This window comes from Leopardus geoffroyi, chromosome E2 (assembly GCF_018350155.1).
Source record: "Leopardus geoffroyi isolate Oge1 chromosome E2, O.geoffroyi_Oge1_pat1.0, whole genome shotgun sequence".
Lineage (NCBI taxonomy): Eukaryota > Metazoa > Chordata > Mammalia > Carnivora > Felidae > Leopardus > Leopardus geoffroyi.
The window spans coordinates 48,184,648-48,198,412 of NC_059335.1; the positions used below are offsets into that span (position 1 = coordinate 48,184,648).

Sequence of the window (13,765 nt, forward strand, 5' to 3'; positions counted from 1 at the left end):
GATGCCAACAGAGGATGACACAAAGAGGAAGGGGTGGTCATGAAGTAGGAGGAAAATCAGAAGATTACAGTGCCTTGGAATCACAAATGGATACAGCATTTCAAAAGGGAAGGAGAGATCAATTTTGGATTACGTCCAAAGTTATGGAGAGTCGAATTATAAGGATGTGGAATGAGCCATTGGATTTGGCAACACCATGAGTGACCTTGGCAGAAAGAGTTTCTGTGGAATGTTGTGTACAGAAGCCTAATGGGATGGGTTGAAGAGAGAATGGACAGCGAGGATGTGGTGATATTGAGTGTAAATAATACCTGTAAGCAGTTTTGCTGTAAAGAGTAATTGGAAAAATGGGGCAGTAGCTGGAGGTGGATGTTGGACTCAAAAGTAGATTATTTAATATTTAAGAGGAAGCTACTTATGCTGTTGTGTGAATGTTCAATAAAGAGGGAAAAGTGATGTTTCAGGAAAATCATGGAGTGAGCTAGAAAGATTGAGATCTAATATATAAGTACAAGGTTTAAGCTTAGCAATAGGAGTGAAGGCAGTGAAGAGTGAAGGGTATCGCTATAGGTGGATTAATAGATCTAGGGGTAACTTGGAAAGCAAAAAGTTACAGAGGAAATTAATTACCTTAAGTGGGCAATTTCTACATGAATCATGAAGTAACCACATTATCATTGTACACTAAGGATAAAAAGGGTCAAAATAAATTTGGAAGTCTCAGATCTCTTTTCACACCAAGGGTCATAGGTCATTCTCTTTGAATAGATGGGGAAATATAGCTACTGCCAGGAAGCTGAGACCCAGCTAAGTCAAATGAAGAGTCACAGTGGTAGAGGATAAGGCCCGTGGTGCCTGACCAGTCTCATTTTTAAACTTATTAGAACTTCAGAGCTGACTCTTCTCTTTTGAAGGATGAGTTTCTGATTGAGAAGGTACTTTAACCCTTTGGGGAATTGATAGCATTTTCTGGGGACACCAAGTATTAAATTCACTGAGTCCTAGTCAAATCTAGTTGTAGTTTTACTCTGTGTGAGACATTCTCCCATGAAGTTTAGGAGTGGAGAAAAGGCAAAAAAAAAGAGGGTTGTGAGGGTTTAACCACATTGGCCATGCTTGCCTTTGCCTCGAGGGTCATTTGCTGCAGGAGAGGACACCATTTTCCTTTGCTGGAGACTTTAAAGGACAGAATTATTGCCATGTTTACTCTCTATAATGGAGCTAATATAAAATCAAGATTCATTTTTTTCTGCTTCTCAGAAAGTTAGATCTTCCATTTTCATATTCTGTTGCTGTTTTTTTAAAGTTTGCGGGCTAGGCAGGTTGGAAGGAAGGCAAATGGACAAAAAGTAGACTGGATGTTTCATCTGGAGAGCATTGTTATAAAAGATAACATTTTAGGAGAGAAAGTGATTCATAGCCATGTCTCTCACAGTAGAGGGGAAAAGCTTGGAATAAATATTTTGGCTCTGAACGGTGACCTGATTGCCCTGAATCTAAATACAGTGGAAGGGAGTATATAAACTAAAGTGATTGCTTAGCTTGAAGGCTGACAGAGTCTCCCCGGGCATTACATCTGAATTAATTTTCAGTCAGTAGAGCAGTATATAATTGTATTTTACATAATCTAATATAGTCATATTAAATATAGAACTTCAGAGATTAGAAGACATTTTTATGGAGTTGTTTAAAGAATTCCTTCATATTCTTTTATGAGTATGTGAATTGATTATGATAAAAACATGTCATTCAGATCAAACTTTAAATCTTCCTCATTTGGAAATTTGAGAAGTTTGAAAATATCTGTGAATATTTCAATTAGCCTTCTAAACTACTTTAGGCTGTCTTCAATTCCTCATAGAACAAGGCAGAGAATGTGTAAATACAGAATAAAATAAGACAAATTACTTTGGGATCACATCTCATTCTGGATTCAGTAGCATCTTTTTTCTTTCTCTCAAATCCTCAGTTAATATGAAGTTTCCACATGTGCCAGAAGCTTTCTGGTTCCTAATTCCCAACAAAAACTTTGCTTGCTGGGTTTGATCCACTAAGAAAAAATGAAAACAGTACTTATCTCTTTAGGATTCTGATGTAATCAGAGTAGATTATTTCGTTGGTGAATTCTGTGGGGTTTTCTAGGATCAAGTGTGCTTAATGTAATTTGTACTCCCTTATGTCTGAATAGCATAATTTTTGAGCCTGGTGTTAACCGTCTACAAACCGGAATCAGTTGAAGAGCTGAGTCCAACAACTCAATTTTAATACATTTCATGAATACTTCCCATTAATTTTTATTACTTGTTCCTACCTTAAGACCTTTACATTTGCAATTCCTCTTTCTGGGAACAATCCATTCCTAGATCTCACTTCACTGGCTCCTTTTGCTGTTCAGGTCTCCACCCAAAGATCACCTCCTCAGGAAATCCTCCTTGGTTGTTCTCACCTAAAGCAGCCCCTTCCAACATTATCACTTTACCATGTTTTATTTTCTTCAAAGCTCTTGTTGCTTTCTGAAATTATCTTGTATTATTGTTATTATTATCATTAGGGTTATCATTATTATTATCGTCACAATAAGAGGAAACACAAGTTGAGTTTTTCCCATATGCCTTATACAAATCATTATATTTAATACAACATTTTAATGACAGCTAGCATTTAAGGAGTGCTTGCTACCCACCAAATGCTAGATGAAGCACTTACCACCCTCGGCTAGGTCACTGTCCTGTTTGCCCAGACTGTTGCAGGGGCTTCCTAACTGGCCTCGGTTTTCGCATTTTAACCTCTTAGAGTTCTCTGCCCACATAGCAGTTAGTGATCTTTCTAAAACATAAATCAGGTCCATCATGATCAGCTTTCAGCATCAGATGCTTTTGGCCTTTTTCGGGTCCCAACTGGCTTACAACATCTGGCGCGATCTGGCCCCTACAACCTCGCTGCCAGGTCTCTAACCTCTCCTGACCTCTGGCCACTGGCTCCAAATCACACTTTGCCCAGAGTGCCATCCATCCGCGCATGGTTCAGGTCTCAATTCGCTCAGATCTCTGCTGAAATGTCACTGCTCATAGAGGCCCTTCCCAAGCATGCCATGTGAAAAAGCAAGCGAACACTCTCCATCCCCTTCTGATGCTTCATTTTTCACCACTCATTACTGCCCAACATTGTGTTACTCATTTCCGTGCACTCAGCAAATATTTTTTGAATGTTTACTGTGTCCTAGGCCCTGTCTAGGCACTGGATATATGAAATCAATACAATAGCCAGAGTCCCTGTTGACGTTGGAGATTCTAGGGACAGGCATATACTAGACTCAACAAATAGGTAAAATATATGCTATGTTGGATGCTTTGGGGGCAACTAAAGCAGGAGGAAAGGCTGGGGAGTGATGCATAGAAGGGGGAGGAGTAAGTTTAAAATAGGACTGTCAGGGAGGCCTCAGTGACCCTTGCAAAGTCCTGAAGGAGGTGAGGGAGTGAGCTATGTGAGTAACTAGAGGAAAGCGTGTTCTACACAGAAAGAACATTGGGTTTGAAGGCTCTGGAGGAGGAGCAGTTCTAGCATGTTCAAGGAGCAGCAAGGATGCCTGTTGTGGAGCAGAGTGAGCAATCGGGGGAGAGGCTCTGGCCAGAGAAGTGATTTGAGCACCAGGCTGTAGCATTCACAGGCCTCATCCTGGGACGCTGAGCAGAGGAACAACCTGAGCCAGACCCCTGGGGCCCTTGTGTGGAAAACAGACTGTGAGGGAACAAGAGCTGAAGTAGATAGAGTCCATTTGCCCAGGAAAGATAGGAATGGCGAGGGCCAGGTGGCAGGGCAGAGATGAGAAGTGATCATGGTCTGGATGTGTTTGAAAGGTCAGTTCTACAGAATTTACTGAGAAATTGAGAAATACAGTAATCAAGAATGCCTCATTCCAGGGTTTCCAATCCAGGCCCCTGGAACAATGGAGATAGCAGTACTGAGACAGGGAGGCAGTGAGGAAACAGGCCATGAGCAGGACCTCAGATGGCATCGTGGAGGCTTTGTGGGTATGAGAAAAAGGCTTCCCCTCTGGGCGGATGTAGTTGGAGCCAGCAGAGTGGGCTGGATTTCGGTCCCACTCCTCCTCGACGGGGCGTCTGTGCCAGTGGCATTAATCTGCTTAAGTTTGTGACGTACATCCAGTGAGATGCTGACTGGGCAGCTGGGTGTGAGTCTGGAGTTCAGGGAGACAGAGAGACTGCAGGTGCACAGGGCTCTGTCACACGAGTATTCCTGGCTCTTTTATCTTTATATTTCTTTTTATATGTATTACATTGTATATTAGATATGCTTTATTAACTTTCCACGATCTCCATTGTTACGTAAGCTTGAAGTGATCCGTGTCTGTGTTTCCTGCTTCATTTGCAAACCGAGCTCCGTACCTGGTCCCTGAACACTAACAAACATGGTTGAATAGATAAACTAATCGGGGAGACCACTGCTTTATACTCGTCCTGTGGGTTACGTGAGATGGAGTGCACCCCCAGGTTTATACGTCAATCTATATGTCAGACATCCCCATTCCCACTCTATACTGAAAGCCCAAAGCGAGTTTTTCTAAAACCTCCACCTTTTATTACCATTTACTACATGATTACTGAAAGGAAATTTAAATTTGATGTGGACTTGACATTTACCAATATTGCCTTGCTGCTAAATGATGGGAAAACTTAAAATGAAAAAAAAAAAAAGCCTGGTTTAGATAACAAATTCCTCTCATAGCAACTTTTGAGCTTCTGGTCTATTCTTGGGACTGTTAATACTTTCCTTTTATATTTAGTTTTGTTTGTTGGTGAACATTCCATTTTTACTTTTTCTTTGGTACATTGAGGATGAGAGTTCTATTTTCCTATCTTATGAAATGTCGTGAAGGGGCAATTTAATTCAGCATTTCTGTTGCATTTAAATCCAAGACTGGGGAAGATATATGCCTTGGACCTCAGCATTTTTATTTAGAATTGTCAGTGATGGCCTTGCATGACAGATGAGGTTTATTTTATTTAAAAAATTTTTTTTAATGTTTTTATTTATTTTTGAGACACAGAGACGAGCGTGAGCAGGGGAGGGGCAGAGAGAAAGGGAGACACAGAATCCGAAACAGGCTCCAGGCTCCGAGCTGTCAGCACAGAGCCCGACATGGGGCTCGAACAGATGAGGTTTGAATTGGGCTATGTATCAGTTAGTTATTGTATATAGTAACAGACCACGCCCGAACCCATTGGTTTCAAATAATAAATATTATTGCTCACGAGACTCTGGTTCAGCTGGTCTTGACTGGGCCCACTCATGTGTTGGGTAGGCAATTCTGCTCATCTGGGTTGGGCTCTCTCACATATCTGGGGCTATAGGCTGCTCTGGCATGGCTTACATGTCTGGGACATCTGGGCTCTCATCCTGCAATAAGCTGGATGGTGTTTTTTCACATGGCAGTGACAGGGTTCCAAGAGCAAGACTGCAAATGCCCAAGGCTTCTTGAGGTCTCAGCTTGGAACTAGCACAGCATCATTTCTGCCACATTCCATTGGTCAAAGCATGGGATGGAGAAATAGACTGGCTGCACTCATGATGGAGAAGCTGCAAAGTCATGTTGCAGATTATGGGCTTAGAGAGACCATAAATTGGAGCCATTAATATAATGGCTTGAAGGATAAATAGGTCTAGAAGGAGGATGTGAGGAACTGGTGTGAACTTCCTCTGATCTAAAGAAAAATGTGCTTCGGGGCCTGGGTGGCTCGTCCTTGTTAAGCATCTGACTTTGGCCCAGGTCATTATCTCATGGTTTGTAAATTCAAGTTCCACATGAGGTGAGCTTGAGCCCTGCTTGGGGTGATCACGAGGCCCTCTTGGGGTGAACATGAGCCCCTTTGGGTAAAACATGAGCCCCACTTCAGGTGAGCCTGGTTGTCTCCCTCCCCCCCCTTTCCCCCCCTCTCCCCCCCCCCCCCGTCTCTCTCTTCCTCTCTCTCTCTCTCTCTCTCTCTCCCCCCTCTGTCCCTCCTGGGATTCTCTCTCTCTCTCATTCTCTCTCTGCCACTTGCTCACTTGCACCCTCAATCTTTCTCAAGAAAGAAAGAAAGAAAGAAAGAAAGAAAGAAAGAAAGAAAGAAAAAGAAAGAAGGAAGGAAAGAAAGAAAACTTGACCCTTGACTGGTGTCCATGCCACCTCCTAAACACATGAAGCATAAACTTCTCCTGACTTGTAAATGTTGACACTTGAACTGTTCCCTTTCTCTCAGCAAAGAGTATCTCATTGAAAGTATATCTATAATTGTCTTGAGAAGCTTTCACAGAGTATATTAAGTTGTTTTGCAAGGTAGCTGGCATATGGCCATATTTCTTGCACATTTATCTTGATCATGTTGGCATTTCCACAAATAATGATTGTACCCTTCTGTCTTAGGATTATGCCCATATGTTGACCTGCATAACTGAAAGAGAAAAGTTTATTGTACCCATCAAAGCTAGAGGTGCACGAGCCATCCTAGATTTTCCTGACAAGCTGAATTTTTCCACTTGCCCTGTCAAATACAGCACTCAGAAGATTCTGCTGGTACGAAACATTGGCAACAAAGATGCTGTGTTTCGCATCAAAACTCATAGGTATGCATTCCTTCAGTTCTTGGTTTTGATTGATTATAGCTAAATCGAGTCATCGCAAGTAATTTGCTGGAATAGCATTCAGGGTAGAATTGCTTGTTACAGTCTCTGGCGGGAAGGCAGAGAGACCGTACTGAGGTGGGCCAAACTTCCTCTTCAGCCAGAGAGGAAACTGAAATTCAAGGTTACCTTTGAGTGACCTCGGGTTTAGGTAAAGATGTTTTTCTGAAATGTTGATAAAAGTCTTTCTATTTAGCATAGAGAAATCTATTAATAAATATTTGCGTTTTGACAGGGATTTTTTTAACTGGCTGTATATCAGTTTTCTGTTGCTTATGTAGCAAGTTATCACAAACTTACTGGATTAAAGCATCAAATTTATTATCTGGTATTTCAGTAGACCAGAAACCTCACTGGGTCAAAATTCAAGTGTGGGTGGGCCTGTGTTCTTTTCTGGAGGCTTTAAGGAGAATCCATTTCTTTGCCCTTTCCAGATTCTGGGGGCCATCCACATTCCTTGCTTCATGTGCCACATTCCTTGGCTGAAAAAAAAAAGGGAAAAAGTGTAGTAGCTGCTTCATAGGGTTGTTGTGAGGAATAAATGAATCGATAAATGTAACCTGTTCACACACAGAGGGTGCCTGGCTGGCTCAGTCCATAGAGCAAGTGACTCTTGATCTCAGGGTCATGCGTTCAAGCCCCACATTGTGTACAGAGTTTACTTTAAAAATAAATAAATAGGGGCGCCTGGGTGGCTCAGTCAGTTGAGCGTTCGACTTTGGCTCAGGTCATGATCTCACGGTTCGTGAGTTCAAGCTCCTCGTCGGGCTCTGTGCTGACAGCTCAGGGCCGGGAGCCTGCTTTGAATTCTGTGTCTCCCTCTCTCTCTGCTCCTCCCCTGCTCACACTCTGTCTCTCTTTCAAAAATAAATAAAGATTAAAAAATTTTTTTAATAAATAAATAAACAGACTGTTGGTACATAGAAAGTGCTATCTAACTAGTGGGTGTTGTTGTTGCTGTTGTTGTTGTTGTTGTTGTTGTTTTTCTTCAGATGAACTATTGCCAGTGTATACAATACAGTGTTACATGACAAAGGGGGGATTTGGACTGCAGATATAATTAAGGCTGCTAACCAGCTGACCTCAAAATGGGGGAAATTATCCTGGATTATCTGGGTGGGCCCGTGTGTCCTTTAAAATAGAAGAGGGAGGCAGAAGAGTTCACAGAGATGAAAGTTAAATAGAACTCCACGTGCATTGACCTTGAGGATGAGAAGACTGAGGCATAGTTGTACAACTATACAGGTTGTACAGCTTTGCTCAAGAGCACATAGATAGTAAGGGAAGGAGAGGAATTTATTCTGGTTATTTATGGAGTAGCTATAGTGTGGTAGACACCAAAACGATGACACAGCCCTTGCTCTTGAGGAACTCCCTTACTAGATGGGTAAGAACGATTGTCATGGGGCATATGCATGGTGTTAAATCAGTGGGGCCATAACAAGAATGACCAGCTTGGAAAGACAGGAAGCAGAGGGTCAAGTTCTTTTCTATGAATTTGTAAGAAGTAATGTGTGTATTGGTCTGGATTGTGAACTCATTTTCAGAAAGGTATTATTATGGAGTCCTTTGCAATTTGAGGGCATGTCAAATTAGTTCCTAAAGGTTAGACTGTGTAGATTTCTCTTCTGGTAATTTGTTGGCTTAGCGGTTCCTGGACTGATAATGTATAGTCAAACCTCAAACCTGCATAAGACACATGTCCAGAGTTATGAATTCTCTAGAGAAACTTTGTTTCCTTCACTTAAATCAAGACAGACATTTTTCCTTGTGCTAATGGGAGAATGTTTTAGTCCTTTAAGTTTCGCCAGTGTATGTGGGGATTTTCTTACCTGTCCCCTGACTTAACAGTCTCAAGGTTTTGTCTCCTGCTCTATCTAGCAGGGCTATTAAAAACTAGGCTTCGGGAGGAGTTAAGATGGAAGAGAAGTAGACAGACGGTGGGCTGTCCTTGTCCCTCAAACACAGCTCTATTGAGGTCACATCATTTGGAATATTCAGGAAATCAATCTGTGGACTGGCAGAAGGCTCTCTGTGGTTGCAGGGAGACAGTATGACAGGTGCGGGGTGTGTGGAAATGAATTGGAGAAGAGAAAAACGGCAGTGCTGCAAAGAGGGAGGGAACCTATCCACAGAGAGACAAAAGTGAGAAAGAGAGGAGTTGAGAGAGTGCGGCATCAAGTTCATACAAGAGGAAAACCTCTCCGGATCACGTGCTGCGGAGAGAGAAGTACTGCGTGTCACAGGTTTTTTGTTTTGTTTTGTTTTTTTTCAAACAGCATTTGGAGCTCAAACTCAGGTTTTGGAAGTATGCGACTTTGGAGCAGAGCTGTGGTGTGCACTCCTGGGGAGAGGGAGGGAGCTGGCTTGAGAGTGCATAGCATGGTGTGGGGATCTCCGGGTACACTGGGAAAGAACATTCTCCTTCGTGGAGTACTTTTGGAAAAGGGTATATTGCCTGTCCAAGGACAAAAGACCATGTAGGTGCCAGCAAAAGGCCTTTCATTGGCAGGGGACAGGGCGTATGACCTTTTTGCTGCTTTTAGCGGTGCTACGTCATAGAGTCCTTGCACCATGCAGGCGTGGGGCTGTTTTTCAGCAACAGAGGACTTGAGACACAGCGTGAAGAGCCTCTACTCGAGAGGCAGTTCGCGCAGTGCCAGGTCCTTTAAGACTTTGGGTTTTGAATCCCAGGTGTGCACCAAAGAAAAAATGCAGGAAAGCTGTGGCACAGGGCTCACTATTCTAGGAGGGATGCTTGAACAGCGGGGGGGGGGGGGGGGGGGGGGGGGTGTGAGATCCCCTGTCTGGGAATGAAAGATTGGGGTGGAGCCATTTTTCCCTCAACACTAACACAGTGGGACTTGAGGGAGCAGCACAGCGACCTCCAGTGGAGGTGGGACCCCCTTACATCAAACCTGCCCCTCTGTGCCTGGCAACTGCTTATTTACTGGAGCAAGGTTGACTCTGAGCCTACAAGGGGCATTTCCTCCAGAAGACCAGCACAGCCAGCACCCGGCATGCACCATGTGTACTGAAAATCAAGTGCTTCAAAACAACCCCTGCAGTTCTGGTGGAAATAGAACCAGACTTACCTTTTTCCTCCACTTCTTTTTCTTTATTTTTTTCTTTTGGAATCAGGCTCATAGCTTCTTCTTATTTTTTTGTTTGTTTTCCCTTTCCTTTTCTCTTTTTATAACTCAGTCTTCTTTTTTTCTTTTTCTTTCTTTCTTCTTCTTTGAAATCAGACTTATAGTTTTTTGATTCTCTGGTGGTGGTGTTGTTGTTTCCTTTCCTTTTCTCTCTCTCTCTCTCTCTCTTTTTTTTTTTTTTTTTGGAATCTGGCTTTCCCCTCTTTTTGCCAGGCTTATTTTAGCAAACAAATCAAAGAACACCTAAAGATCCAAACACTCTCCACTGCAAGCAGGGAGGAGCTCTGCAGAAGACTGACCAGTGGGATAGAGCAGCCAAAATAGTGCACGCAGCATACACCAGAAACACTTCTGGAAGTTCCAGGCCCTGGACAGAGCATGACCCCTTTTTAAGATAGCATTACTCTCAGTTGCAGGAAACATAACATGCTATTAAAACACACAAAAGACAGAAACTTAGCCAAAATGATAAGATGGAGGAATTCTTGACCCAAAAGAAAGGTCAAGAAGAAATCACAGCCAGGGACTTGCTCAAAACAGATATAAGCAACATATCTGAACAAGAATTTAGAACAAGAGTCATAAGACTACTATCTGGACTTGAAAAAAGCATAGAAGACACCGGAGAAACCCTTACTGCAGAGATCAAAGCTGGACAAACTAGTCAGACTGAAATTTTAAAAATGCTATAACTGAGATGCAAAACTGAATGAATATAGTCACAATGAATTCAAGAAGCAGAGGAGAGAATAGGTGATATAAAAGATAAAATTATGGGAAAAAATAAAGCTGAAAGTAAGAGGGAAAGGAAAGTATTATATCATGAAGGAAGACTTAGAGAACTTAGTGATTCCATAAAACAAGACAATATCTGTATCATAGGAGTCCCAGAAGAAGAGTGGGAAAAGGGGACAGAAGGTTTATTTGAAAAAATTATAGCTGAGAACTTCACTAATCTGGGGAAGGAAACAGGCATTCAAATTCAAGAGGCATAGAAAACTCTTCTGGAAATCAACAAAAACAGGTAACACCATGACATATCATAGTGAAACTTTCAAAATACAGAGAGAATTCTGAAAGCAGCTATGGACAAAAGGTCCTTAACCTACATAAGGTTAGCAGCAGACCTGTCCACAGAAACTTGGCAGGCCAGAAGGGAGTGGCAGGAGATATTCAATGTGCTGAATGGGAAAAATATGCAGCCAAGAATTCTTTATCCAGCAAGGCTATCATTCAAAATAGAAGGAGAGATAAAAAGTTCCCCAGACAGGGGCGCCTGGGTGGCTTGGTCGGTTAAGCATCCAACTTTGGCTCAGGTCATGATCTCGCGGTCTGTGAGTTCGAGCCCCGCGTCGGGCTCTGTGCTGACAGCTCAGAGCCTGGAGCCTGTTTCGGATTCTGTGTGTCCCTCTCTCTCTGCCCCTCCCCTGTTCATGCTCTGTCTCTCTCTGTCTCAAAAATAAGTAAACGTTAAAAAAAAAAAAAAGTTCCCCAGACAAACAAAAACTAAAGGACTTCTTGACTACTAAATCAACCCTGCAAGGAATTTTAAGGGGGACTCTCTGAGTGGAGGAAAAAAAAGAAGAGCAAAGACTACAAAGGATCAGAGAACATCACAGAAACACCAAGTATACACGTAACACAGTGGCACTAAATTCATATCTTTCAATAATCACTGTGAATGTAAATGGAGTAAATGATCCAGTCAAAAGACATGGAGTACCAGAATGAACAAAAAAAAAAAAAAAAAGAAAAGAAAAAAAAAGAAAACAAGATTCATCTATGTGTTGCCTACAAGAGACTCATTTTAGATCTAAAGACACCTGCAGATTGAAAGTGAGGGGAGGGAGAAACATCTATGATGCTAATGGATGTCAAAAGAAAGCTGGAGTAGCCTTACTTATGTCAGAGAAACTGGATTTTAAACCAAAGACTGTAGCAAGAGATGAAGAAGGGCATTTTATCATAATTAAGGGATCTATCCATCAAGAAGATCTAATAATTGTAAATATTTGTGCCCCCAACTTGAAAACACCCAAGTATATACATTAATAACAAAGAAATTCATTGATAATGATGCCATTATCAATGGTATCAATTTAATACCCCACTTACAGTAATGGACAGATCATCTAAGCAGAAAATCAACAAGGAAACAATGGCTTTGAATGACACACTAGACCAGATGGACTTAACAGATATTTTCAGAACATTTCATCCTAAAGCAGCAGACTACACATTCTTCTCGAGTGCACATGGAACATTCTCCAGAATAGATCACATACTGGGTCACACATCAGCCCTCAACAGGTACAAAAAGATTGAGATCATACCATGCATGTTTTCAGATCACAAGGCTATGAAACTTGAAATCAATCACAAGAAAAAAATTGGAAAGCCCTCAAATATGTGAAGGTTAAAGAACATCGTACTAAAGAATGAATAAGTTAACCAGGAAATTAAAGAAGAATTAAAAAAATAATGGAAGGGAATGAAAATGAAAACATGACAATCCAAACCCTTTGAGATGCAGCAAAGGCAGTCCTAAGGGGGAAGTATATTGTAATTCAGGCCTATGTCAAGAAGCAATCTAACCTTACACCTAAAGGAGCTAGAAATGGAACAGCAAGTAAAGCCTAAAGCCACCAGAAGAAAGGAAATAATAAAGATTGGAGCATAAATAAATGATATAGGAACAACAACAACAAAACCCCCAGTAGAACAGATCAATGAAACTAAGAGCTGGTTCTTTGAAAGAATAAACAAAATTGATAAACTCCTAGCCAGACTTATCAAAAAGAAAAGAGAAAGGATCCAAATAGATGAAATCATGAATGAAAGAGGAGAGATCACAATCAACACCAGAGAAATACAAACAATTCTAAGAGAAACAGGAAAAATTATATGCCAACAAACTGGGAAATCTGGAAGAAATTAACAAATTCTGACTCTCACACACTACCAAAAGTGAAAAAGAAGAAATAGAAATTTGAGCAGACCCATAACCAGCAGAGATTGAATTAGTTATCAAAAATCTCCCAAAAAACAAGAGTCCTGGGCCAGATAGCTTCCCAGGGGAATTCTACCAGACATTTAAAACAGAGTTAATACCTCTTCTTTTCAGACTGTTCCAAAAAATAGAAATGGAAGGAAAGCTTCATTCTATGAAGCCAGAATTACTTTGATTCCAAAACCAGATAAAATCCCCCCTAAAAAGGAGAATTACAGGCCAATATCCTTGATGAAACTGGTTGCAAAAATTCTCAGCAAGATACTAGCAAATCAAATTCAACAGTACATTAAAAGAATTATTCACCATGATCAAGTGGGATTTATTCCTGGGCTACAGGACTGGTTCAATACTTGCAAATCAGTCAATAAAAGATATACCATATTAATGAAAGAAAGGGTAAGAACCACATGATCCTCTCAATAGATGCAGAAAAAGCATTTGACAATATATAGCATCCTTTTTTGAAAGAAAGTAGGTACCCTCAAAAAGGAAGATAAAGGCCATATATGAAAGCCTCACAGCTAATATCATCCTCAGTGGGGAAAAACTGAGAACTTTCCTCCTAACATCAGGGACACAAGAGAGATGTCTACTCTCACCATTGTTGTTCGAGATAGTGCCGGAAGTCCTAGCCTCAGGAGTCAGACAACAAAAAGAAATAAAAGGCATCCAAATTGGCAAGGAAAAAGTCAAACTTTCACTCTTCACGGACAGCATGGGCTCTACATGGAAAACCTGAAAGACTCCACGAAAAAAATGCTATAACTGATAGGTGAATGCAGCAAAGTCGCAAAATATAAAATTAATGTACAGAAATTGGCTACATTTCTATACACCAATAATGAAGCAACAGAAAGAGAAATCAAGGAATCAATCCTGTTTACAAGTACACCCCAAACCATAAAATACCTAGGAATAA

General features: G+C 41.3%; 1 protein-coding gene across 16 annotated transcripts in view; it reads left to right on the forward strand.

Annotated features, from left to right (window-relative positions):
• Positions 1 to 13,765, forward strand: part of HYDIN (HYDIN axonemal central pair apparatus protein) — a 430,150-nt gene that overhangs the window by 117,981 nt on the left and 298,404 nt on the right. For all 16 annotated transcript variants that reach the window (XR_006702763.1, XR_006702764.1, XR_006702765.1 and 13 more), the window contains one exon: positions 6,425 to 6,624. Coding sequence is in view for 13 of the 16 variants with exons in the window: in XM_045443449.1 (XP_045299405.1) it covers positions 6,425 to 6,624 (200 nt within the window). In the remaining 3 variants the exon portion in view is untranslated. The remainder of the gene's footprint in view (positions 1 to 6,424; positions 6,625 to 13,765) is intronic.